This window comes from Sus scrofa, chromosome 4, assembly GCF_054392235.1.
Source record: "Sus scrofa isolate SSC_HxYL_T2T_F1_AM1 chromosome 4, Sscrofa_HxYL_maternal_Yorkshire_Landrace_v2.0, whole genome shotgun sequence".
Taxonomy (NCBI): Eukaryota; Metazoa; Chordata; class Mammalia; order Artiodactyla; family Suidae; genus Sus; species Sus scrofa.
The window spans coordinates 30790659-30818036 of NC_139386.1; the positions used below are offsets into that span (position 1 = coordinate 30790659).

At 35.8% G+C, this 27378-nt stretch overlaps 1 protein-coding gene across 27 annotated transcripts in view; it reads right to left on the bottom strand.

Moving 5' to 3' along the window:
* The window catches only part of OXR1 (oxidation resistance 1), a 519861-nt gene that overhangs the window by 39343 nt on the left and 453140 nt on the right, over window positions 1-27378 (bottom strand). For 26 of the 27 annotated variants that reach the window (XR_014843493.1, XM_013996555.3, XM_013996553.3 and 23 more), the window contains 5 exons: window positions 20744-20896; window positions 13747-13931; window positions 9300-10060; window positions 4990-5158; window positions 773-935 (listed from right to left, as the gene is read on the bottom strand). Coding sequence is in view for 25 of the 27 variants with exons in the window: in XM_013996555.3 (XP_013852009.2) it covers window positions 773-935; window positions 4990-5158; window positions 9300-10060; window positions 13747-13931; window positions 20744-20896 (1431 nt within the window). In the remaining 2 variants the exon portion in view is untranslated. Of the gene's footprint in view, window positions 1-772; window positions 936-3779; window positions 3882-3998; window positions 5159-9299; window positions 10061-13746; window positions 13932-20743; window positions 20897-27378 lie in introns of those variants that run through there. The other variant, XR_014843495.1, reaches the window with a different exon arrangement.

A 27378-nucleotide genomic window follows, 5' to 3' on the forward strand; every position in this document is an offset into this window, starting at 1 on the left:
ATATCACATTAACAACCACAAACATTAACGCCAAATGGATAACAAAATTTGATTCAGTTTATTATCACATTTTAGCATCTGCTCTGTATTTTCTAATGCATGAAGAAGAGATCAATCCAGGCAACCATAACAAGAGAGAAACCAGACAGGTGTAAAATCACACAAGACAAAACATGTAAAAACAGGATATGATATGTAATAATAAAAGATGGGTCTAAGAGGGGTTACAAAGAGTTGATTAGTGTTAATTTGACCATTTAGACATGCTTGGTAAATTTTGAGCACATAAAATTTTCACTAATTATAAATTTAGCATCAGCTTATTTCCCTAGCATTATTGCTAAACTGATATCAAGATAATGCTTAGGTATGAACTTAGAAAGGGGTGTTAACTTTGCATGAATGTGTTAAATAACTGCTAGACTTTACTACATGCAGGAGACAACATCAAAATGAATCAGATCTGAAATAACATATACTAATTTTATGAAAATTAGTATAATGGTAATTAATATTACTCTAAAATGCACTCAATAATAAGTATTTTATTGCTCATAAGTTGCTTCTTTAGTATTTTAAAGCAAAAGAAAATGACAGGTATTAATAAGCCAAGTTACTAATCAGATTTAATCAATAAATATACATGGAAAGTGAACCTTTAAAAAATTATTCTTTCATACAAAGATCACATGTACTTTGCCTGCACTACTATAAAACTACGAATTTGCACAAAGCAAAAAGACATATGTAATCTTCACATTTTTCTCCTTACCTCCCATTCTCTAGCTGCTGCCTCATTAGTAGAATCCTCACTTATTTCAGATTCTTCAATCTTTTTTACTACTATAAATCCAGGTTCTCTGGAACATTCACCAGTATCTTCTGCATATATTTCTGGACTCCACTGAATGAAGAAGGCATACAAATGGTCTGTCCTGTTTAAAAAAGCAATTATTAACAATAGAACTGGTATTCTGGGCTGTTAGCTAGAATTTAAAAAATTTATTTGTTAAGTATGTTGACAAAACTTGAAGACTTAAAACATACAAAATATATATACTATGTTTTATTTAAAAAAAAAAAAAACAAAGCCCACTACTAGGAAGATATCAATTTGAAAATTTTTGGCTATGTTCTATCAAGCTCTGAGAAAACTACATCAGGATTTTCTTTGGCAGGCTTTTGACTAGTTCAGATGCTGTCCACAGCAATATTTCTTTTCTTTAAAGTAATGGAACGTAGGAGTTCATGTGGCGCACTGGAAATGAATCCAACTGGGAACGGTGACGTTGTGGGTTTGATCCCTGGCCTTGCTCAGTGGGTTAAGGATCCAACACTGCCATAAGCTGTAGCAGATGTGGCTCTGATCTGGTATTGCTGTGGCTCTGGCGTAGGCCGGCAGCAGCAGCTCCGATTAGACCCCTAGCCCGGGAACCTCTGTATGCCATGGGTGCAGCCCTCAAAAGACAAAAAGATACACATACACAAAAAAAGTTTCATCCTTCAGATAATTTGTCTGTATCAAAACAGCAATTTTCACAAATTTCTTGAATATAATATAGTTCAGAATTCTAATAAAATTAATTTGTAATGAACATTAGTCAAAGTGAAAGCACAATATTAAAATGGACTATCTCATGCAAAAATTAAAATAAAGCCAAAGTAACTAGAAAAACAAATCTTTGTTATTTTTAACTAAACATTACTACAATAAGAGTTGAATTTTTCATTGTAATCATTTCAATATCACTGGCAAATGAGTATCTGGCTCTTTGCCTTTCATGTACTCATGAATTATGCAAATCATATTTTTAATTATTCTAATCACATTTTGTTGAGTGCACATATTGTACTATATATTTAGGTGAGGTGGGAGGGAGAAGAATTTTATCATTATATTCCTGAAAGCAACAATCTTCAGAGCAATGTATAAAAACTTTCCAAGAGGTACATAAACATGTTCAGCCAGTAGTTCTAAGGGAATTGATGGCTTTATTTTCTGCTTCCATATGCTAATCTTCAGTTATACTAGTTCTATCAAGCTCTGAGAAAACTACATCAGTTTTCTCAGCCTGAGAACAGCGTGGTGAGAATATGTTACAAATTGCCTATTCTCCGCTTTTACTGAAGGACTATCCTCACCCATCCAGAATTTAACAGTGGTACATTCCTTAAAGTAAAAAAACTTGCAGATTGTCCCAAGTTGGTACTGTGACACAGAAAGATTCTAAAGACTGGGTAAAAAATCCTTTTGCATATCGGATAGCTTCAAATTCACTGATTTCCATAAAACTGAAGGGTTTTTTATTTTATTTTTTTTTTAGGGCTACAACCACGGCATATGGAAGTTCCCAGGCTAGGGGTCGAATGGGAGCTGTGGCTGCTGGCCTACACCACAGCCATAGCGACACAGGATTTGAGACACATCTGCGACCTACACCACAGCTCACGGCAACGCCAGATCTTTAACCCACTGTGCAAGGCCAGGGATCAAACCTGAGTCTTCATGGATGCTAGTCAGATTCGTTAACTGCTAGCCACAATGGAAACTCCCCAGAAAACTGAAGTTTTCAATGAAGTCCACTGGTTGTCACTAAAAATAATTTTGGTGAAAGATGATTAAGGGATTTTGAAATATAAATAGAAACATGTTTAAAGAATTGACATTATTATACTCTTTTCAGTCTCATAGACTTTTAGTGAACAAAGCTTCTCAATACTTACAATAAAAAGAAAAAAGGGAGAGAGTAAAACTGAGTGGCTGAATCCTATCTCATCATTTCAATGAACAGTATTAATATTCACCAATGGATATATAAACCAATTAGAGAAAAGTCCTAACACAGATTCTGTTAAAGAAGAGCATATTCAAGTAGTTTTTAAATGGATAATGGTAGAGGGCAAATTGTTTTATTTGGGTATATTTAAAAGATAAATGTTAAGTTTTAACTTAAAATGTGAATATTTACAATGCAGTGATTACAGATATTCTTTACAACTGCTTAAACTTTAAGATGAAAAATTTTACTTTGTAGTGGGTATAAAAAAAATGTGAAGGAGTTCCCGTCATGGCTCAGTGAAAACAAATCTGACTAGTATCCATGAAGACTCAAGTTCGATCCCTGGCCTTGCTCAGTGGGTTAAAGATCCAGCGTTGCCGTGAGCTGTGGTGTAGGTTGCAGATGTGGCTCGGATCCTGTGTGATTGTGGCATAGGCCAGCAGCTGCAGCTCCAATTCGACCCCTAGCCTGGGAACCTCCACATGACACAGGTGCAGCCCTAAAAAGACAAAAAAACCAAAAAAACCAAAAAAAAAAAAAAAAAAAAAGACAGTTTGAAGACCATATTCTTTTTTTTTTTGTCTTTTTTTTTTTGCTATTTCTTGGGCTGCTCCCGAGGCATATGGAGGTTCCCAGGCTAGGGGTTGAATCGGAGCCATAGCCACTGGCCTACACCAGAGCCACAGCAATGCTGGATCTGAGCCGCGTCTGCAACCTACACCACAGCTCACGGCAACGCCGGATCCTTAACCCACTGAGCAAGGGCAGGGACCGAACCCGGAACCTCATGGTTCCTAGTTGGATTCCTTAACCACTGCGCCACGACGGGAACTCCAAGACCGTATTCTTTTACTAGCTAATTTAGTGCTATGTATATAGCAGGTATTCAGTAAGCATTTGATGAAATTTTTAAAAGAGAAGCTATACATCATTATCTTCCTTGAAGAAGAGGATGTACCAGTTAATGTTTTGATGAACCTTCTTTCGTCTGTTTGTTCATTTTTGTTTTAGATTTTAATATTTTTTTTTTTTTTGTCTTTAGTCTTTTTAGGGCCACACCCGCAGCATATGGAGGTTCCCAGGCTAGGGGTCGAATTGGAGCTGTTGCCACCAGCCTACGCCAGAGCCACAGCAATGCCAGATCCAAGCTGTGTCTGTGACCTACACCACAGCTCACAGCAATGCCATATCCTTAACCTACTAAGCAAAGCCAGGGACTGAACCCGCAACCTCATGGCTCCTAGTTGGATTCATTTCCACTGTGCCATGACGGGAACTCGTTAATGTCATTTTTTTTACTGACATATAGTTGATTTATAATGTTAATTTCTACTGTATATCAAAGTGATTCAGTTATACATACATACACACATATATATATATATGCATGTATATACATTCTTTTTCATACTCTTTTCCATTACGGTTTATCACAGGATATTGAATTTAGTGTCCTATGCTCTATAGGAGGACCTTGTTATTTATTCATTCTATTATATATATACTAGTTTGTATATACTAACCCCAAACTTCCCCATCCTTCTTTCCGTAAGGCACCGTATGTTTGTTCTCTGTGTCTGTGAGTCTGTTTCTGTTTCATAGATAAGTTTATTTGTGTCATATTTTATTTATATATTTATTTTTTTGCTTTTCAGTGCCTCATGTGTAGCATATGGATGTTCTCAGGCTAGGGGCTGAATGAGAGCTGCAGCTGCCAGCCTATGACACAGCCACAGCAATACAGGATCCAAGCTGTGTCTGCAACCCACACCACAGCTCATGGCAACCCAGGATCCTTCACCCACTAGCAAGGCCAGGGATGGGACCTGAATACTCATGGACACTAGTTGGGTTCATTACTGCTGAGCCAAAATAGGAACTCCTGTGTCATATTTTAGATTCCACATTTAAGTGATATCGTATGATATGTCTTTCTCCGACTACTTCACTTAGTGTGTATGTTCCTTTACTACTAAAGCTAGGTATGTATTCACATTTTTTGCATTAAACCATGAACGTGAATAAAATTAAAAGTGGGATAAACTAAAGAGTATAAAATAGGAGCTAAATGATTTCAAATAGACTTAATGTTGGTTTTTAATCATAAACTATATGTTTCAGTACTTAGCCATTGGTAAGAAGTGTTATACAAAATAATTTCAATTCAAGGAATCTCAATAATGTTTTCAAGATTTATTTGTTGTTTTACCTTTCTTGTGGCACAGCAAACCAATATTCATGTTTCTTATCTCTCTGTGCATACTGCTGCATTGTGGCACTTGCTTGAGATACAAATGTTTTCCTCATCGGTTTTCCAACCCTGAGACATAAGAACTTATGTAATCGATGCCTCCTCTTTTCTTTTAAAAGTACAGAACCTAGAATTGAGACACAGTGTTTATTCAATGCTCATACACCATGCTTAAATATTTAAAATGATTTAGATCAAGTAAAGCTTATCTCCAAATTTCTGATAAATAATTACGGAATAAGACATCAGTTTACTGACAGGTGAATTCTCTTAAGTAATTTCTACTTTTTACCATCAAAGGTAAAGTGAAAGGTATGGTAACAGCCGAGTTATGAACTGAAATTATGTCTAAGGGTATTAGGAAAAAATATGAAAGATCTAGAAACTCTTGTTAAATTTTGTCTGTAACAACCACACTAAAGTAATTAAATACACACATGCATTTCTGCATATTCTCTACCAGCCTTCTAGAATAATATCTAAGTAAGTTTGTAGAATTTTCAAAGGTTACTTTAATATGATTGTTACAGATAAAAATTTAGTAAAAAAGTTTCTGAAGCTTTTAAATACATATGGAGGTGTGATAACAACAATATGCTAGATTTAGTTATCTGTTTGGACAGTTTATTAAACCTGAATTATCTCTAACCCTTTCAACCAGACATGCTGACATGCTGACATGCTGACATACTGAGGGTATGACAATATGGTTCAGTTCTGTACTCTACACATTAGCCTACAAAGGTGACAAACTGTGGAAGAAAAAGCACTTAGATCTGGATCCTAGTCATGGCTTTTCTTCTGTGTAATACTCTGCAAGGCACATAAGCTACCAGAGCCCCAGCATCTGCATCAGGTTAAAAGTATGATCTTTTACCATTCTTACCACAATTATATCCCACAGTTTTATTATAGTTTTATGACATTATAAAGCCAATAAAGATTAGACACTCTGAATATTTCTCTATTACAGAATTTCTAGTTATTTAAAACTAATAATTCCCCCACACACACCCACACATGTCCACCTGCCCCCTCCCCTTCCCGCGCCCCAAGACACACACACAGAAGAAACCAAAAGGTAATAATCCAGGAATAACTATCTAAATCTATCTACCAATTTTCCCCCTTTTAGCATTTTGTCATAATAGGACCTCTCCCTCGTCAAACCCTGCACCAAACCCACTAAAATATAAGTAGTCTACTACACTTATTAGGTCAAACAGAATGTCTCACTTTAACTTTTTCAAAGATTTCAAAATACAAGACAACTATCAGATGCAAACACATCAAATAAAGTTATTCATGCCAGAATTCTTTACAATATCAAAGATAGGAAATATCTTAATAATGTGACTTGTTAATAACAACTGAATGTCTTAATTTAGAAATGGCTGAATTACAGAGCCATTACAAAAACATGTTTTCAAAAAATTACAGTTTACCCTTAAACAACATGGGTTTGAACTGAATGAGTCCATTTATATGCAGACCTTCTTCAATAAATACCTAATTCAATACTAGGATACATGGTTGGTTGAATCCATGGATGCAGAACACAGATATGGAGGACTGACTGTAAAATCAAACACAGATTTTCAACTGTGGGAGAGGGATGTGTGTTACTCCCTAACTCTGAGTTGTTCAAGGATCAACTGTATAATGACATGGGAAAATGTTCATGACATGAAATGCTAAGTGAAAAAAGCAAGAAACAATACTACATACACAATCCCAATTTTATATGAAAAATATACATATGTAAAGATTCATACAAATATCAAAATTGTATGTGTGTGTACATACACATGCATGTGTGTATTATAAACACATACACACCAAAGATCAAAGATAAATATACCAAATATTAACAATGATCATCTCCAGGTAATGAACTCTAGGTAATTTGTATAAATTTTCTAAAAACCTCTTTGTCAAATATTCTTTAATGAACATTCCTTAGCTCAGAATAAAGAAAAAATATTACAAAAGAAGAAAAATTTAATCTTTTATAGAACTTGCTTTGAATAAGTGAATTCCTTAACATCTACTGAATATAATCCTTAGGTCTTGAGGATTTCTGAATTAGAGAATGCAAGGAAAATTCAGTGTTTTTAAAAAAACCGAACCAAACTTTTGTGTGTTGCTGGTGGGAATATAAAATGGTACAGTCAACTATGGGAAACAGCTTAGTGATTCATCAAAAAATTCAACCCAAAACTACTATCGGATCCACAAAATTCACTTCCGGGCATATAGCCAAAAAAACTAAAATAAGTAAATCAAATTATTTGCATACCAATGTTCAGAGCAGCATTATTCACAACAGCCAAAAGGTGGAAATAATCCAAATGTCCACCAACAAACGAACAGATAAAAGAAGTGTGCTGTGCACAACGGAAGCTTTACAAAGGAAGAAATTTCTGACATGCTACAACACAGATGAAACTTGAAGGCATCATGCTAAGGGAAATACGCCGAACACAAAAGGGCAAATATTGTGAGTCCACTTACAAGTGATACTTAGGGTAGAGACATAAATTCATAAAGACAAAACATAAAAGGGTGGTTTTCAGGGACTGTAGGGAAGGGAGAATGAAAGTTATTGTTTAATGGGTAACAGAGTTTCAGCTCAGGGTTCTGGAAAAGGATGGTGGTGATGGTTGCACAACAATGTTAATGTATATTTTAACAAGAAAAATTTTTAACTTAAAAAAAGTGAAAGGGGAGTTCCCTCCTCAGAAAACTAAAAATAGAACTACCATTTGATCCAGCAATCCCACTCCTAGGCATCTATCCAAAGAAAACCACGACTCGAAAAGACACATGTACTCCAATGTTCATTGCAGCACTATTTGCAATAGCCAAGACATGGAAACAAACTAAATGTCCACTGACAGAGGAGTGAATCAAGAAGATGTGGTACATACACACAATGGAATATTACTCAGCCTTTTAAAGGAACAAAATACCAGCATTTTTAGCAACATGGATGGACCTAGAAATAATCATGCTTAGTGAAGTCAGTCAGACAATGAGACACCAACATCGAATGCTTTCACTGACATGTGGAATCTGAGAAAAGGACGGAATGAACTCTTTGTAGAAAAGATACTAACTCACAGACTTTGAATAACTTATGGTTTCCAAAGGAGACAGGTTGTGGGAGGGTGCACTGGAGTTTGGGGATGGAAATCCTATAAAATTGGATTGTGATGATCATTGTACAACTATAAATGTAATAAATTCATTGAGTAATAAAAAAAAAAAAAAAGGGGAGTTCCCTTTGTGGCTCAGCACATTACAAACCCAACTAGTATCCATGAGATTGCAGGTTCAATTCCTGGCCTCACTCAGTGGGTTAAGGATCTGGCCTTGCTATGAGCTATGGTGTAAGTCACAGACCTGACTTAGATCCTGTGTTGCTATAGCTGTGGTATAGGCCGGTAGCTACAGCTCCAATTCAACCCCTAGCCTGGGAACTTCTATATGCTGCAAGAGAGGCCCTAAAAAAATAAAAAAAATGGAAAGATAAGTTAATATGTAAATTGGATTAATCTGGAATCAACACTTCAATAGAACATAAGAAATGTTAGCTAAGATACTTGAGCTATACCCCTTTTAATCCATAATTACTAATCAGAAGCACTGTATATTAGAAATAAAACAGACTGTTACTATAATTGTCATAAAAGAGTAGTATGAAAAAACAAAACTGAAAAATAAAATGGTGTTTTAATTTATCCTTAGTATTGCCTTTTAAAGGAAAACATTTAGTCAGACAATAATGAAATTTCTGGATACTTGAAAGAATTTTAGATAGATTTTGATGTCTAAATGCAATTTTTAAAAATGATGGGATTATGACTCTGTCGATTACAAACTACAATTAGGATATTATATGTGCAATGAAAAAAGACACTTAAGTGAAGTAACATACCAAGAACTAAAAGAGAAAATGGAGAAATCAGAGGTATTATAGAATTTGTACACACTTTCAAAAAATAAATTGTTTAAAGACAGAATACAGTTGAGTCAGGAATGTTCAAACACGGTGGAAAGATGCTCATTATGTGTACTTATCCCAATGCAGGATAAGACACAAGACAGGAGAAACCAGAGACTATGGACTTGTCGGCAGAGAAACATCAGTCACAGGCCACTAGATATCTTTCAGAGTGGCCTAAGATACAGCAGCTTCTGCCAGGGAGGAAAGAAGGAGATAATATGCAATAAGATGAACTAACATTAACTTACTTAACCCTTACCTTCAATATCGGCTGTTGCTATTTTATGCTTAATTTCTTTTTGTGACACCTGTTGAATATTTTCCCTTTGCTGTTTAGTCTGTTGCATAGTATGGGTTTTCCAGAGTTTCCGTAGCTCTTCTACTTCAGTCTCTGAGTCCTGATTTTGTTCCTTTCCTTGTTTTCCTTTACTGACAATCTGCTTTTGTTTAAATGCTGTTGCTTCCCCACAAGGCATACTTTCTTTTTCACCTTCCTCTTGGTGTAGCGAATTCTCAGTGAGAAGAAAATCCCGATCTGCATTATCTTGTATACTTGTGGTTTGTTCTTTAGGAAGTGACATTTCTTGAAAATTATCTGCAGAATGATCTCCTTCCTTGGTGGCCATTTCAAGATTATTTGAATCAGTTTTAAGAGAATGAGTTTCGACTTCATTGGTAATATGTCCAGAATCAGATTTTAAGTGATCAGGAGCACTAGCAGCCTCTGCTATGACCATCAAAGCTTCTGTTCCACTCTGAGTGATGGTCTGCACAGACTCTGATGACGCACCAGATGATTTATCTTGTCGTAGCTCATCTGAAGAAACAAGCTCCTCTCGTATCGGAGAGAGTTCTGATTCCGTGAACACATCTTCAGAAAAAGACTCCTCAGTGCTCCTAGGAGCAGTGCTGGCACTATCATTTCCTGCATCACGCATCCTTGAATCTATTTCATCAGTATTACTTCTTGTTACTTTCTTTAAATGGCAGAAGTCCCTTCCTGATAAGTGATCTATCTCTCTGTCAGTAAACAAAATTTAAAGTTACTACTTTTCAAATTGTAGAACTTTATTTTCCACAAACTTAACATTGAATTAATATCACTAAAAAGGCTTTCTAAAAGGCTGTAAGATACATCTCTTAACGGCATATCAAAAATTTGACTGGCTTCATACAGACTAAGTAATTTTGTCAAGTTTTTGCATCAACTGCTTAAGATCTTGGAAACATGTAAGATTTCCTGAACTGATCTACATGATGACAAGCTGAAGATACAAGTGTGGGGATGAAGCTATAATTCTAAAGTAAAGTAAAATTTATTCACTGATGAAATACAGAAAATAAGTGTAAATAAAATTTGCTCAAAATTGTAAATGTCTTAATAAAGGAAACATACACTGACTGATACTACACACAGTGCTTATTTAAACAGAAAATAAACTAAAATAAATGACTCAAATGTAGAGTTAAAAATCATCCTGAATAGAATTGAGCCAAAAGTACTAAGAAGAATTCTTCAGGCTACCAGCAGTGACTCTTAATATTAATAATTCCGTTTTTTGTTTTTTGTTCTTTGTCTTTTTGGGCCACACTCACGGCATATGGAGGTTAGCAGGCTAGGGGTCAAATTGGAGCTATAGTCACTGGCCTACGCCACAGCCACAGCAATGCAGGATCCAAGCCGCGTCTGCCATCTACACAGCAAGCTCACGGCATCGCTGGATCATTAACCCACTGAACAAGGCCAAGGATAGAACCTGCATCCTCATGGATACCAGTCAGATTTGTTTCTGCTGAGCCACAATGGGAATTCTTTAATGTAACAATTCTAAGAGAACTTGTTCAGCTAACAAGTTAGATATTAACTAGATGAATGGTTCATAATTACTTCTGGATTTCTGTGTTTAATGGCATTTGTATATGTAAGCACTAATGTTCAAAGGTTAGATAATTTAAGTTCAGGAAGGAGGTACTGGAAACACTACAGCATAAAATGCAAGTCAGCAATTTAAAAAGTTTACTAAAAGCAGTTTGTGATAAATGGAAATTACATGAGTTTTTAGTGGAAAAAGTATTAACATTTATGCAAGTTTCAGAACAGAAAAGACTAGGAAGTAAGTTGACACAAAATTTATTGGCTACCTCTGGATTTTGAAGTTGAATAACTTTTTCTGTCCTATTCTACTTATTTTTTTTTTACAATGGTATGCATAATTTTTATTGTATATAGGATACGTAAAATTTATTTTTTTTAAATGGGAGTTCCCTTGTGGTCCAGCAGGTTAAGGATCCAGCATTGTCACTGCAGTGGCATAGGTTTGACTCCTGGCTCAGGAACTTCCACATGCTTCAGGTTTTGCAAAAAAAAAAAAAAAAAAGTATTAATTAGTTGAAGCCCAATTCTTATCTCTGTTTCCCTTGCATCAATTGATTCACCTTAAGAAATGCAAGCATCCAATCTGTGCTATTAAATATGTAATAGTTTCATCTACTGGTGATCAACGAAAACTACATATATATATATGGTCTTGGAACCTGGCAAAAAGTTTTAAGAAAACGGATCTGTAGATTTAATAGGGAAGGAGATAAAATTAGCAAAATTAACAGGATATATAGATTTAAATATGTAATAGTGTCATCTACTGGTGATCAACGAAAATTACACATATATATATATATGGTCTTGGAACCTGGCAAAAGTTTTAAGAAAATGGATCTGTAGATTTAATAGGGAAGGAGATAAAATTAGCAAAGCTAACAGGATATATAGATTTAGATGTGCTGTAATCCTATTTTTTATATCAATGATGCAGTATTGCTTATTTAGTTCCCGACTAATACTTTTGAAATCAACTTCCCAAGCACTTTGAGAGAAGAAAACCAATCGAGTCTTACACCTCATTTTTGCCATAGATAACATTACTCTGTAAAATCATATGTTCTATCTGATTTATTGCCAAATATACTGTTTTTAATCAATGCACATGGCAAGACTGAAAGATATTTCTTTTGGAGTATTTTTTTTTTTTTAATATTTGGATCAAATAGATGGTCTTTCCAGGTGATGGTCTGAATGATAAACAGTGATTTGCAAGAGGAAGTGCCCTACAGCATCCATGTAGAATAGTGATGGATCAATCAGCTTAAGAGAATCCCAAAGTAATAAAATACAAATGGAAAAGCAGGGTAAGATAAAAATGGATCTCACCAATGACTGACAGTATATACTTATATAAAATCTTCTTGTTTCTTTTTTAATCTAATCCTTCACTCCTTCACCTTTGTTTCACCCCTCCATCCATCACAATAATCTTTATTTGCTAAAACTGACTTGGATGATGAATTATTAAAATAACCAACAGTAAAGGCAATCCTAGGAATAATCTACCTCTAAAGATGCTTACTAAACCAAGATAATATTTATTGGGTGGCAGGTAAAATGGAGACTTTTTTAAAATAGGATTTTATTCTATCACAGGTATTCTTTTTTTTTTTTTTTTTTTTTTTTTGCTTTTTAGAGCTGCACCTGAGGCATATGGAGATTCCCAGGGTAGGGGCCTAATTGGAGCTACAGCTGTGGGCCTACACCAGAGCCACAGCAACGCAAAAAAGAGATCTGAGCAGCATCTGTGACCTACACCACAGCTCACGGCAATGCCGAATCCTTAACCCACTGAGCAAGGTCAGGGATTGAACCCGCAATCTCATGATTCCTAGTCGGATTTATTTCCACAGTACCACGACAGGAACTCCCTATCACATGAATTCTAACAACTCAGGTAGTCTGTCTCAAAAGCAAAAATAATTTGCTATCTCCTTTATAGGTAATTCTGTCTCCTAAGGGTTAATTTTAAAACAATCATTATCATCCCAGTGGGCTATTACAGAAGATATAAATCTCAGTATCAGTTAAAGTGAAGCCAGTTTTTAAACTGTTGACAGTCATGTATGGAGGAATGAGGGAGTTCCCTTCTATTATACATCAATTTTGTACTTCTTACTTTCTTTGCATACCTATCTTCTATTTTCTTCTCTTCTTATTTCTTAGCCTTCCCTTTTCTCTATGGTCATCCCTTTAGTTAAACACATTACTTTTAAAGCCTGTGCTGACCTATAGCCTCACATTTATGTTAAATGAAACACACAAACCCCCTAACCAGTATATTCCAGGATTAACTCATTATATTTGCGCCATTTGTGGGTCCTCTTTATACTTTTCTGAGAGAGAGGATAGAAACATATAAATCAATTAAAAAAACCCAAAGCTTCTGTGGCTTTAGCAATGTCAGGTCTTTGCTCATCTGACCTCCTCCAAATCCCACACAAAACTCTTTAGGTTCTTCTTAGGAAAATTTGAAAGCTACACTTGATTAGTTATATTACTTTAAGTTACTCATAAAAATAATTTAGGATTCTGAATGCTGTATCTGAAGAAAAAGGGCTGGTAAACATTGAATTAAATGAGTACTACAGGTTACTTTTTGGTCAGGTTCTCTGGCTAAATATACATACATAAATCCAAAACAATTCTTAACTATTCCAGTGCAATCAGAATAATCTTTTCAATACTACATATATTTTTGTGTCATTACTGGTAAAATGAAAAGTGGCTATAATAAAACTATTAAAAATACTTAAGACTACTAGACTAGGGTCAACTACCTAGATGAAATAAAATTGCAGAAGAGTATAAATATCACTCTTACATGGGTAAGGATTCCTTTATTTTGCTATCCAAAATTTCTTTGTACATTGCAGCTGACATCACCTCTTCCATTGGACACATGATGCCATATTCCTCACAGCCATTCTCTTGAACCAAGGGGTCAGTTTTATGTGGATCAAACATTATATTATTTGGTGTAACTAGCAGCACACCACTGACTGTGCCCTAAGATGAAAAAAGAAAATAATGTTTAATCTTCAAAGTTTAAATTTTCAAAAATTATTCTAGATATTTTTACTAATTTTCTTCTGATGTTAGGCCCACCTACCACACATAAAAGTATACTCAAGCTGTATGTCATTTTCATGAAAACCTTTTTAAGAAAACCCAAAATTTCCCAGTAAAATTCTTCCTGTTAGCAGAGGCAAAATACAAAGAAAGTCATAGTCATCTTCAATCACTTGAGTTAGGAATTAAAATTTGCAGCCTCAGTAAAATGCTGAGCTATATCAGCAAGATAAATTCAGTAATGTAAGAAGGGATTGTGAAGTCCTGCAAGGCATGAGCCATGTTCTACATTACTTTGCATAATGCTTCCTGTGTTGTTTCCTCACAACCGGTATCAAATACAGTTTTATGCACAGGTTTATTAAACAATGTGTTGAAACCCAATCCATTATAAAAGGAAAATAGTATAAACTCTTAAAAAATATCTAAAAATAAAATCCCCATTTCACTTGATTCTGTTACTGCCTAGTTATGGGACCTCGGGCAAGCAAGGCCTCTGGGGCTCAGTTTCTTCATTGTAAAATAAGGTAGATTAGATGGTTTCTAAGGCATACAGTAATCATTTTAATTTAATCATAAAAAGCTATGAGATTTTAAATACATTTATACAAAAAGTGACACAAATATAGAATCCAACCCTCTGTCTTACAAATGAGCAAACTGAAGTACATAAAAAGTTGATTCCACTAATATTAGCTAATATTTATTGAATGCTTTGTATGTACAATGCTTCATATATATTATTGTTCATTTTATCTTCATAATTACAGCTCTAAAATGAGAATACAGATGGGGAAATTAAAACAGCGAGGCTAGGCAACTTGCCCTAAATAATAAATAACATATCTAACTAATAAGTGGTAGAATGAAGATTCAAAACTCAAACAGTCCATGCTTTTTGTTATAATCTCTTGACATTTGAGTTACAAACAATAATCACTCCAATTCAAGTGCCAGATACTCCTTAATCCCATTTACTTATTTATTTATTGAAGTATAGTTGATTTACAATGTTGTGTTAATTTCTGAAGTACAGTGAAGTAATTCAGTTATATATACATTCCTTCTTAAACCCATTTTTATTTATTTTTTTAACATTTTATTGAAGTATAGTTGACTTACAAAGTTGTGTTAGTTTTGGGTGTACAGCAAAGTAAATCAGTTATACATATACATATATCAATTCGTTTTCAGATTCTTATCTCATATTGGTTAAACCCATTTTAAAATTCTCATTCCACTACATCCTATAAGTATAAAGGGCCAGACAGAATTCTAAAAATAAAGCAAATAATTACTTCATAGTTGTCTCTTTTTCCGCAGCTATAAAGGAAAAGAAAAACTTACACCCTGCCTTGATTTGGTATCATACTCTCCTTCCAAGTCCATATTCAGCTCTGTGAATTTACCCGACTTAACAATGTAAAACTTAAGTTATGACAGACACTAACTTTAAAAATGATATTAAAAAAACTCTACTAAAAATGGTCACACAATCACAAATGGAAAAATCTATTGCAAACATTCAAGATTCTAAAATATGCTTATCATTCACAGTAACTGCATGCAACACTGGAGAGAAGAGTATGTATATTTGTGCATTTTGGTGCAGGGAAGGGAATCAATGTGAAACTCTGACTAGCATTTCTTTTAGTTCAGACCATGGACCACCTAAATAAGAAGTAACTTTATATACCATAGCATCGTCATTTCTAATCAATATTTTAAATAGATTCATATACATAAGTTAGTATTCCTGAATCACATGACAACTTAAGTCAATAAGTGATGATAAAAATATGTTGTAGGGACATTTTCACTGCCAGGGATAATCCAAGAAACGAATCATCAAGAGTAGTTGTATTTACAATGTGAAAAACCTTAAAGATTTCTACCTTTAATAGCTTCATCTATCTCACCCCTTCTAAAAACAAGTTATATGAGAAATGAAAACAAACAATCAGAAAGGATTGAAGAAAGAAAACTTCAGGTTCTCTGAAAGACTTCAGGTCATTCTTGACTTCATAAATTTCATCTGAGCATTAGTTTTAAATAATGACATAATATTTGGTTCACTGTCATAATACTACATCTTGTCTTTTGCTTTAGAAGATTTTCACTAAAGACAATGATTACTAGGTATGAAAGAAAAGGCCCGGTGTAGCGATAATGCTTTAATGCACTATATACATGAATACTATAATCTTAGTAGTGTAATTATGGAAACCATTTGAAAGGCTTCTCAAAAATGTACTTCTACTACTTGGATTACCAGAGGCTAGAAGTACTATATCTTAATACTGGAATGATCAATCTGCTAAGGTTACTTTCTAGGAATTTATCCTTATTTACTACTACTGAAGAACTTGCTGATTTTTTCTTCAACCTTCTTTCTCTCTGCCTCTAGCTGGGGCTCTCTGAGGTATTCTGTCAGGTGTCTAGTGTCTCCATAAATCAAGAAATGGCCATGAGAAACATTACAACACAAAATTCAAAAAAATCTCTTTAGAAAGTAGCTTCTCAAATTCATGTGGCCAAGACCAAGTCTGAAATCATAAATTCATACTAAACCATAAGTATGTCATTCTTCTTAAAAACTGTTTCACAAATGCAGATATATTATCAGGAGCAAGAGCATATTTTAAATAAGAAGTTTTCAATTAGCATATCTTTTTATTTCTTTTTATAGCTGCACCTGTGGCACATGGAAGTCCCTGGTCCAGGGGTCGAATCAGAGATGTAGCTGCAGCCAATGTCACAACCATGAAACAGGGGATCTGAGCCACATCTGTGACCTATGCCACAACTTGTGGCAACATGGGATCCTTAACCCGCTGAGTGAGGTCAGGGATTGAACCCACATCCCCACAGAAACAATGTTGGGTCCTTAACCCACTGAGCCACAATGGGAACTCCCCAGTTTGCATATCTTCTTAATCCACATAACCTTTAGAAGACTTAAGCACATGTTTCTTTTTATTATTAATAACTTCCAATTCCTTATACACAATTACTTGACTAATAATCTTCTAAGAAATGATTTCTATTAGAAAACAAAGTCATTTGTAGAAGAAAAGTTACCACTTATATTACAATATTTCTGTAAATACTACAAGATAAAAGACAATGATTTGGTAGCCCATCTCAGCAGAGAAAAAAGTTTGTACTATTCTTTTTTCAGTCTTAAATCTATGGTAATTTAATCACTGTGAGTATTGTTGATAGATTTTCACAATTTTTATGTGAATAATCTTTACTACAGTCAATCTGTAAGAAGAAAGAAGAAAAGATGACTTGTGGAGAAAGCATCTTTCCCATTTACTTTCTTACATGAGATGTTTTAAGAACATCAGGTTGCAGGCCATTTCTAACACTGCTAATGACTTTATCTTTTCTTTAACTCTTAAATAAAATTGTTATTCACAAATACTTACAAATAAAATTTTGCTTTTAGCCAAGATCGAATTCTGCCTAAAATGATTAAAACACACAAAATATATGAAATAACTGGTTTTAAATACTATAATGCTTAATAAAGGTAAACAAAAAGATGAGATCTACAAATGCCCCAGCATACTGAGTAGAGTTTCTGAGCCACAGACGGAAAAAGGAAAGGAGAGAGAGCACTCCTCACTGAGAAAGGTTTGGCAATCTGCTTGCCACCTATGGGTATGGCAGCTATCCAAGGATGAGAAAATAAAAAAGTACCCAAAAGAAACTGAGGAAGCCATCCCTAGAGTTCAGAGTCAGAAATAGCTTCTGTTCTCGGAGTTCCCGTGGTGGCACAGTGGTTAACGAAACCAACTAGGAACCATGAGGTTGTGGGTTTGATCCCTGCCCTTGCTCAGTGGGTTAACGATCTGCCGTTGCCGTGAGCTGTGGTGTAGGTCGCAGACGTGGCTCGGATCCTGCGTTGCTGTGGCTCTGGTGTAGGCTGGCAGCTACAGCTCTAATTAGACCCTAGCCTGGGAACCTCCATATGCCGCGGGAGTGGCCCAAGAAATGGCAAAAAGACAAAAAAAAAAAAAAAAAAAAAGAAAAGAAATAGTTTCTGTTCTCATCAATCAGAGCAAAAAACCATATAATTTAAAGCACCTCAATACTCAAAAGGGTAGTATCTCAGTCGGGGGGATACTAGTTACACTTAAAGCTGCACTGGTCCAAACAAAACTTAAAAGTAAGCCGAGATAGCATCGAGCTGTTTATAAGAAACAACTGTGTAACAAAAAAAGATTCAAGAAAACATATAAAAAATTATGTATACATGTATGTGTAATTGGGTCCCCATGCTGTACAATGGAAAAAAAGACAAGTGTGTTTGGGGGAAATAACAATTAAAAATAAATTTAAAAAAAAGAATATGTATAGAAATACAAAAACACCCAGCAAACAACAAGATTCGTAATATCTGGTATCCAATGAAAAATTACTAGGCATGAAAAGAAACAAGAAAAATGGCTCAGAACAGCAAAAATCAATTAGCAGAAACAAACATGAAAGTGAGAGAGAGAAAAGAATTGGTAGAAAAAGACATTAAAACAATTATTTCATTGTACAACTACAAATGTAATAAATTCATTGGGTAATTAAAAAAGTGGGGGAAAAATTAAAAAAAACAATTATTATAACCATAATCTATATATTTAAGATTATAGAAGAAAGATTGTGCAGGGTAAGTAGGGACATGGAGAACATAAGAAACCCAGTTTGAACTTACAGAGGTGAGAAATACACAGATAGAATACGAGGAGTTCCTGTCGTGGATCAGTGGTTAACAAATCTGACTAGGAACCATGAGGTTGCAGGTTTGATTCCTGGCCTCGCTCAGTGGGTTAAGGAGCCGGCATTGCCATGAGCTGTGGTGTAGGTCACAGACTCGGCTTGGATCCCACGTTGCTGTGGCTCTGGCATAGGCTGGCAGCTATAGCTCTGAATAAACCCCTAGCCTGAGAACCTCCATATGCCATGGGAGCGGCCCAAGAAATGGCAAAAACACACACACACACAAAAAGAGTGAATTCTGATGTAAATTATGGAAATACACTTTAAATATGCAACACAGGTTAAAAGCAAAAAAAAAAAAAAAAAAAAAAAAAAAAAGGAAGAAATAAACCAAGTCAACATTAACTAACCAAAATGTAGCTCAAGTGACTACATTTGCATCCATCAAAGCAGATTTCATAGCAAAAATTCCTACCAAGAAGAGTCTTTCATAATTAAACAAGTCAACTCATCAATATAATAACAATGTAAGAATCCCAAACACTTTTATACCTTACCGCAGAGTTTCAAAATCCACAAAACAGGAGTTCCCGTCGTGGCACAGTGGTTAACGAATCCGACTAGGAACCATGAGGTTGCGGGTTCGATCCCTGCCCTTGCTCAGTGGGTTAACGATCCGGCGTTGCTGTGAGCTGTGGTGGAGGTCGCAGATGCGGCTCGGATCCTGCGTTGCTGTGGCTCTGGCGCAGGCCGGTGGCTACAGCTCAGATTAGACCCCCAGCCTGGGAACCTCCATATGCCGCGGGAGCGGCGCAAGAAATGCCAAAATGACAAAAAAAAAAAAAAAAAAATTCGCAAAACAAAAACTGATAGAACTAGAATGGGAAATAAACAAATCAACAATAATAGAGATATTTCAACATCCTTCTGTCAATAATTGATAGAACAAAAAGATGAAGTCAGTAGGGATACAGAACAATAACACCTATTCAACTCGACATTAACTGACATCTATATAACTATTCCTCCCAACAGTAGCAGAATACATCTTGTTTTCAAGGGCACATGGAGTTCCTGTCATGGCTCAGCGGTAACGAACAAACCCAACTACAATCTGTGAGGATGAGGCTTCAATCCCTGACCTTGATCCAGCATTGCCATGAGCTGTGGTATAGGTCACAGACACAGCTCAGATCCTGCGTTGCTGTAGCTGCAGTACAGGCCAGCAGCTACAGCTCCAATTTGACCCCTAGCCTGGGAACTTCCATATGCTGCAGGTGCAGCCCTAAAAAAGACAAAAAAACAGTGCACATGTAAACAAGAATCAAGATATACCACTTCCTGGACTATAAAACAAGTCTTAAGAAATTAAGCATTCAAATAGTAGCATATCTCTAACCACGTGGAAAAATATTAGAAATCAACAGAATGTATCTAGAAAAACCCCAAATACCTGGAAAATAGCTAGGAAACTTTTAAATATTCCATGGACCAAAGAAGAAATAAAGTATCATGAAATGAATGAAAATGAAAATACAACATATCAACACTATGGAAGCTGCTAAAACAGTACATATAGGGAAATTTATAGCACTAAACACCTATTTCAAATATCCATAATTTATGAGTTATGACAATAAAGAAATGGTTCTCACTTGTGACCTCAATTCAGTATCACACTATTGCTACTTTCTAAGCAGTAACTGGAGTTTATTTTGAACCCCGTGTTACTTTACTATAATTCCCTTTGCAGACCAGAAGTTCTTTGCTCTAGAAAAGCAGTAATGCACAGTAGATAAAATAGATTCAAAATGGGTTTGAATTACGGCAATGGAAGGGAAACCTGGACCTGTCAACCCTTTCTGAAAGTTTTTTCTCCTGTAAAGAAGGAATAAGATCCCTATTTCATAAGGTTATTTAAAACTGATCACCATGTGCTGATGCTGATGACTGAAAATGTAAATGCCAACTGCCATACTTTAGCAATAAAAATGATTAAAAGTTTTTCCGAAAGGTTTATTCATTACCTTGCCACTGGTAATGTATCTGCAATTAATTTTAAGAAATTTCTCAGTAAATGCTTCTTCCTCCTCAGAAGTTGAAGATACGACTCGTGCAGGTCGAATACCAGTAAAAGTAGATGAAGGAGTTGCTTCTTTCGGGTGGATTACATCAGGAGTCTTTAAAAAAAAAAAAAGATAAAGGCACTTCAGAGAACAAAATAAAAATAAGCACATTATTAAAGCAAAATGAATAGCTTTCCTCAGTAGGTGTTTTCCTTCTCATCACATTCTGGAGATTCAAGCAAAATAATTTTAGGTTAAAAATATGGGAAAGAGGAGTTCCCGTCATGGTGCAGTGATTAACGAATCCGACTAGGAACCATGAGGTTGCGGGTTCGGTCCATGCCCTTGCTCAGTGGGTTAACGATCCGGCATTGCCGTGAGCTGTGGTGTAGGTCACAGATGCGGCTCGGATCCTGCGTTGCTGTGGCTCTGGCGTAGGCCGGTGGCTACAGCTCCAATTCGACCCCTAGCCTGGGAGCCTCCATATGCTGAGGGAGAGGCCTAAGAAATGGCAAAAAGACAAAATATATATATATACATATATATATATATATATATATATATTTGGGAAAGAGGAGTTCTCATTGTGGCTCAGCAGTAACAAACCCAACTAGTATCCACGAGGATGCAGGTTTGATCCCTGTCATCCTTCAGTGGGTCAAGGGATCTGGCATTGCCATAAGCTGTGGTGCAGGTCACAGACATGGCTTGGATGCTTGGATCCTGCATTGCTGTGGCTGTGGTACAGACTGGCAGCTGTGGCTCTGACTTGACCCCTTGCCTGGGAACCTCCATAAGCTGCAGGTGCAGCCCTAAAAAGCAAAAAAAAAAAAAAAAAAAAGGGGGGTGGGGTGGGGTGGCGAGTAAAAAATGGGCACTGCTTTTACATTTGGTAAACATCTCTAACACAGCTTAAAGTGAAATTTTCAATGATTTTTTTTTTTTTTAAATGGGGATATAGGAGTTCCTTTTGTGGCTCAATGGATTAAGAACCTGACAAAGTGTCTCTGAGGATACGGGTTCAATCCCTGGCCTTGCTGAGTGGGTTAAGGATCTGGCATTGCCAAAAGCTGTGGTGCAGGTCACAGATGCAACTCTGATTTGACCTCTAGCCCTGGAACGTTCATATGCCACGGATGCAGCCATTAAAATAAAATAAAATAAAATAAAATAAAATAAAACCAAACCAAAAAAAAATAAAATAGGGATATACACAGACACAAATCATCTGAAGTAAACTGTATGTCTTGTACGCCCACCCTTCACATACATTGATTACACACTCAGCCACACACACTCAGTTGCTCCTGAATCACATCACTAGTCCTGATCATTTAATATATCCTACAGGTGTTGGGAGCAGAGGAAAGGTGGCATGCTTGTCTGTGATACCTAATGAATTCAGCAGAATCCATTCACTGAACAGCCTTCTAAAACCTCAAACTATAGAGTTTATCAGTACCATTTTACAAAGTATTAATTAGATCAGATTCTTAGCTTTTCTTTTTTTTTTTTTTTTTTTTTTTTTTGTCTTTTTGCCATTTCTTGGGCTGCTCCTGCGGCATATGGAGGTTCCCAGGCTAGGGGTCTAATCAGAGCTGTAGCCACCGGCCTACGCCAGAGCCACAGCAACGCAGGATCCGAACCACGTCTGCGACCTCCACCACAGCTCACGGCAACGCCGGATCGTTAACCCACTGAGCAAGGGCAGGGACCGAACCCGCAACCTTATGGTTCCTAGTTGGATTCGTTAACCACTGCGCCACGACAGGAACTCCAGATTCTTAGCTTTTCTGATGCCATGGGCCATTCCCTGCAGACCTTTCTCAGAATGTATTTCTGAATACTTAAAATATAAGATTACAAAGAAAGCCAATTATATTGAAACAATTATCAAAGTACATTTTAATTAGATATAGTAAAATATAGATATATGCTTCTTTATTAATAGATTAAATAACAAGTCTAGTGATGACTCTGATAATAATTTTGAAGTAGCTGGTCATAACATTCTGTGGCATCTATAAGAACTCTAAACTGCCTTGAAAATATGTGAGTTATTGGGGACAAAATCACAGGTATGCTTGGTACTTTTCTATAGTTTGCTGCTTATATTATAAATCTTTTAAAATGTTAGATTTCACTTAAAATTTTTTATATCCAAGTTCGCAAGGATTCATATTTCTCCAAAGTTCAATATTTTGTACAAATGTTAGATGCCTTTTAATCTTTGTTTTAAATAACTCCATAGAGGCATTTCATACCTTATGTATGAGTAAATGCACAATGTCTTATAGAATAGTTTTCATAGTAGCAAGGTTCTTGAGAGCTTTGTAATTAGTATCTAATAGTTATGATTTAGCTTTTTGAAATAACAAAACTGCCTCTTCGTCAATCTCATAGACTTTGAAATACCGAAAAAGAACTAACATAACTTCTTCTACTCTAATAAATGAATTTAATTCCTTAAACCTATATGAGAAGAGAATTTTTAGACTTCTCTTCTAAATTTCAAATATCCTTACTAAATAAAATGTAGGGCTGAATCCCAAGGACTTGAGAAGATATTCAACAGACATTTTTTTGAAGGAAAGAGACCAGTTCAGAATATTGCAAAACAGATATATTTAATATATCATAATTATATTTTTAAAAACCTAAAATTCATAGATTTTAATAGCTATATGACACTATTCAATCATTATCTATTAAAAAAGTTTTTCTCAATCTCTTCACTTTAAGATGCAAATTAATAACTTTACATTCATCCTGTTGTCTCTGGTAATTACTGTATCCAAGGGGTTTGTGTCATATATAAATTCATGCATAAATTCATTTAGCATAATTAAGGGACATTAATAATAATATCAATCACTATGAATATGAAAGATATGAATATCTTTATATTTAAGTATATTATTAGGACATCACTCCCAATAATACTCATAGGTATATAGTCATCACTCACAAGGCATATACTATTTCCTTAATTTTTTTGATGGCATAGGTGTATTTTATTGGTTTCCTTTCAGAACTATTACCTTAATTTTTAACAAAACTTACGCTTGGCCAAATTTAGTAACTTGCCCAAAGAGTAAGATAAAACTAAGGTGAAAACCCATGTTATCAACACATGAATTAGCGAGCTTAACTGCAATACCGTATACACTTTCCAATTCAAATATTCTTCTAAGTGATTGATAACTGGGCAGAGGGAAAGGGAAGCCAATATAGAGGCATTAGAAGGTTCCTGCAAGTTACCACAAAGCTATAAACAAATTTTGTTTATGACTATTTAGCCACCCCAAATCAGGTGACAACATTTTCTACTACATAACTAATATTATTCACAAAAAACTAAGGTACACTGTCAAATGCTTTCCCTAGATAAAGATATACCTCATAGAACAACATGATCTCTGAGGTGCCCTCAGAGTCTCAAATTCTACAACTCTGTATCTACAGCAATCCCAATTTGTCAATATAATCCCATTAAAAAGAACACATGATATTAGCTTAGTGAATTCTCAGAGTATAGCACAAAAGAGTTTATTTCTTTAAAAAAGATCACAGTTGTTCGGAGGAATCATTATCAGACCTCATTATAACTTACATACATGTACATGATCCAAAGTATCAGTATCTCTGTTATCTCTGTGAATTTGTAGATTCTGTTTTTTAATAAGGTGATTTTGAGGCTCATTTGAGTGCTTTTTGAGGTTTCTTTGTGCAATTTTGTTTTAGCTGCTAGGGATGGAAAGGTTCTTAAAAATATAGAATTATAAACATTTACATACCGAGCCTCAACTATCACCTCAAATGTTCAAATGTGCAAAAGCAAAGCAATGCTAGGACAAATGACCCAAAAGGGTGAACTTATGGTCATCTTTTTGTACAATACGATTGAAGATCACATAATTTGTAGATTAGATTATCATTGTCATAAACTAATTAGCAACTCCAAACCCTCAATTTCCCATCTTGCCTTGGCTTTATTCAGTTTTTGTTCCATTGCGATTGAAAATACAGAAGTTTTCAAATTAGAAATGCTGTAATGGTAACATATAAGTAAGGTATACCAAATTTGAGGGGGAAAAACCATATAAGCATCGAAATACCAACATTTATATTTATTTCATACAACATATACAATCTAAAAGAAAACATTTACTTTTAAAGCACTATATATTATATTTCTTCATTCAATCCAATAAATATGATGGGTACCCTTTCCTTCCTATACATTATATTTATCATTCTCAGAATTTAAAATCCAGTTCTTAAGAATCTTAGGCTTTTAAAACCCACACACAGAATAAAATACAAATTAAAAAAAAAATGAAGAAAGAATAAAACATAGTTTTAACTGTTGTACTTGGGGTTTGGGATCTGGCACTGAGCTTTTCAGCAAATTAAATTACTGGGTGAGGGTTTTCTTACAGATTCTGCATGAGAGCACTGTTTTCAGAACTGGAATTTAAAAATTGATCCAGAGTTCCCGTCGTGGCACAGTGGTTAACGAATCCGACTAGGAACCATGAGGTTGCGGGTTCGATCCCTGCCCTTGCTCAGTGGTGTTGGCGTGAGCTGTGGTGTAGGTCGCAGACTCGTCTCGGATCCCGCGTTGCTGTGGCTCTGGCGTAGGCCGGGGCTACAGCTCCGATTGGACCCCTAGCCTGGGAACCTCCATATGCCGCGGCAGCGGCCCAAGAAACGGCAAAAAGACAAAATAAATAAATAAATAAAAATTGATCCTTCTTTCCTTTTCAACTCTCACCCAGTAATTTAACCAATTTGTGATATTACAAACACAGAGAATTCTCCTATATAAAGAAATGCTTTCTTAAAATTTACATAAATACAAAGTCAACTACGATGTTATATTTTTTCACATATTTCAAATATAAAATTTTCTTCTGAGCATAAAAGACTGAGATATAATTATAGCACTATCATTTAAAAAGTACATATTAAAAAATTATAATTCCATAATAGGAATCCAAATTGGAAAGGAAGAAGTAAAATCACCAGTTGCAGATGACATGACACTATACATAGAAAATCCTAACGATGCTGCCAGAAAACTCTTTGAGTTCATCAATGAATTTGGTAAAGTTGCAGGATATGAAATTAATATACGGGAGCTCCTGCTGTGGCTCAGTGGTAATGAACCTTCCTATTGTCCATGAGGACTCGGGTTTGATCCCTGGCCTTGCTCAGTGGGTTAAAGATCCGGGGTTGTGGTGAGCTGCTGCATAGGTTGCAGATGCAGATTGGATCTGGCGTTGCAGTGGCACAGGCTGACAGCTAAAAGCTCCATTTGACCCCTAGCCTGGGAACTTCCATATGCTGCAGGTGGGGCCCTAAAAATAAAAATAAAATAAATACATATAGTTTAAAAAAAAATCACAAAATTAATACACAGAAATCAAGCGCATTCTTTCTTTCCTTTTTTTTTTTTTTTTTTTTTCCTTTCTAGGGCTGCTCCCACAGCATATGGAGGTTCCCAAGCTAGGGGTTGAATCGGAGCTGTAGCCACTGGCCTATGCCAGAGCCATAGCAGTGCAGGATCCAAGTCAAATCTGTGACCTACACCACAGCTCATGGCAACGCCAGGTCCCAACCCACTGAGCAAGGCCAGGGATGGAACCTGCAACCTCATGGTTCCTAGTCGGATTCATTAACCACTGAGCTATGATGGGAACTCCTTGAATGCATTTCTATCACCAACAATGGAAGATCAGAAAGAGAAATTAGGGAAGCAATCCCATTTACCATTGCATCAAAAAGAATAAAATACTAGGAATACTACCTAAAGAGACAAAAGACCTGGACTCCGAAAACTGTAAGACACTGACGAAAGAAATCAAAGATGACACAAACAGATGGAAAGATAAACCATGCTCTTGGATTGGAAGAATCAATACTGTCAGAATGACTATACGACCCAAGGCGATCTACAGATTCAATGCAATCCCTATCAAATTACCAAGGACATTTTTCACAGAACTTGAACAAAGTATTTTAAAGTTTGTTTGGAAGTACAAAAGACCCAGAATAGCTGAAGCCATCCTGAGAAAGAAAAATGGAGCTGGAGGAATCAGGTTTTCTGCCTTCAGACTATACTACAAAGCTACAGTCATCAAAACAGTATGATCATATAGTATCACTTATATGTGGAATCTAAAAAAAAAGAGGAGTTCCCATCATGGCTCAGTGGTGAAGGCATCCAACTAGGAACCAGGTTGAGGGTTCGATCCCTGGCCTTGCCCAGTGGGTTAAAGACCTGGTGTTGCTGTGAGCTGTGGAATAGGTCACAGATGCGACTTGGATCCTGCAGTGCTATGGCTCTGGCGTAGGCCAGCAGCTACAGCTCTGATTAGATCCCTAGCCTGGGAACCTCCATATGCTGCAGGTGTGGCCCTAGAAAAGGCAAAAAATAAAAAAGAAAAAGAAAAAAATACAATGAACTTCTTTGCAGAACAGAAAGTGACTCACAGACTTATAAAAATTTATGGTTACCAAAGGAGACAAGTTCTGGGGAGAGGAATGGGCTGGGGGTTTGGGATGGAAATGTTGTAGAATTGGCTTGTGAT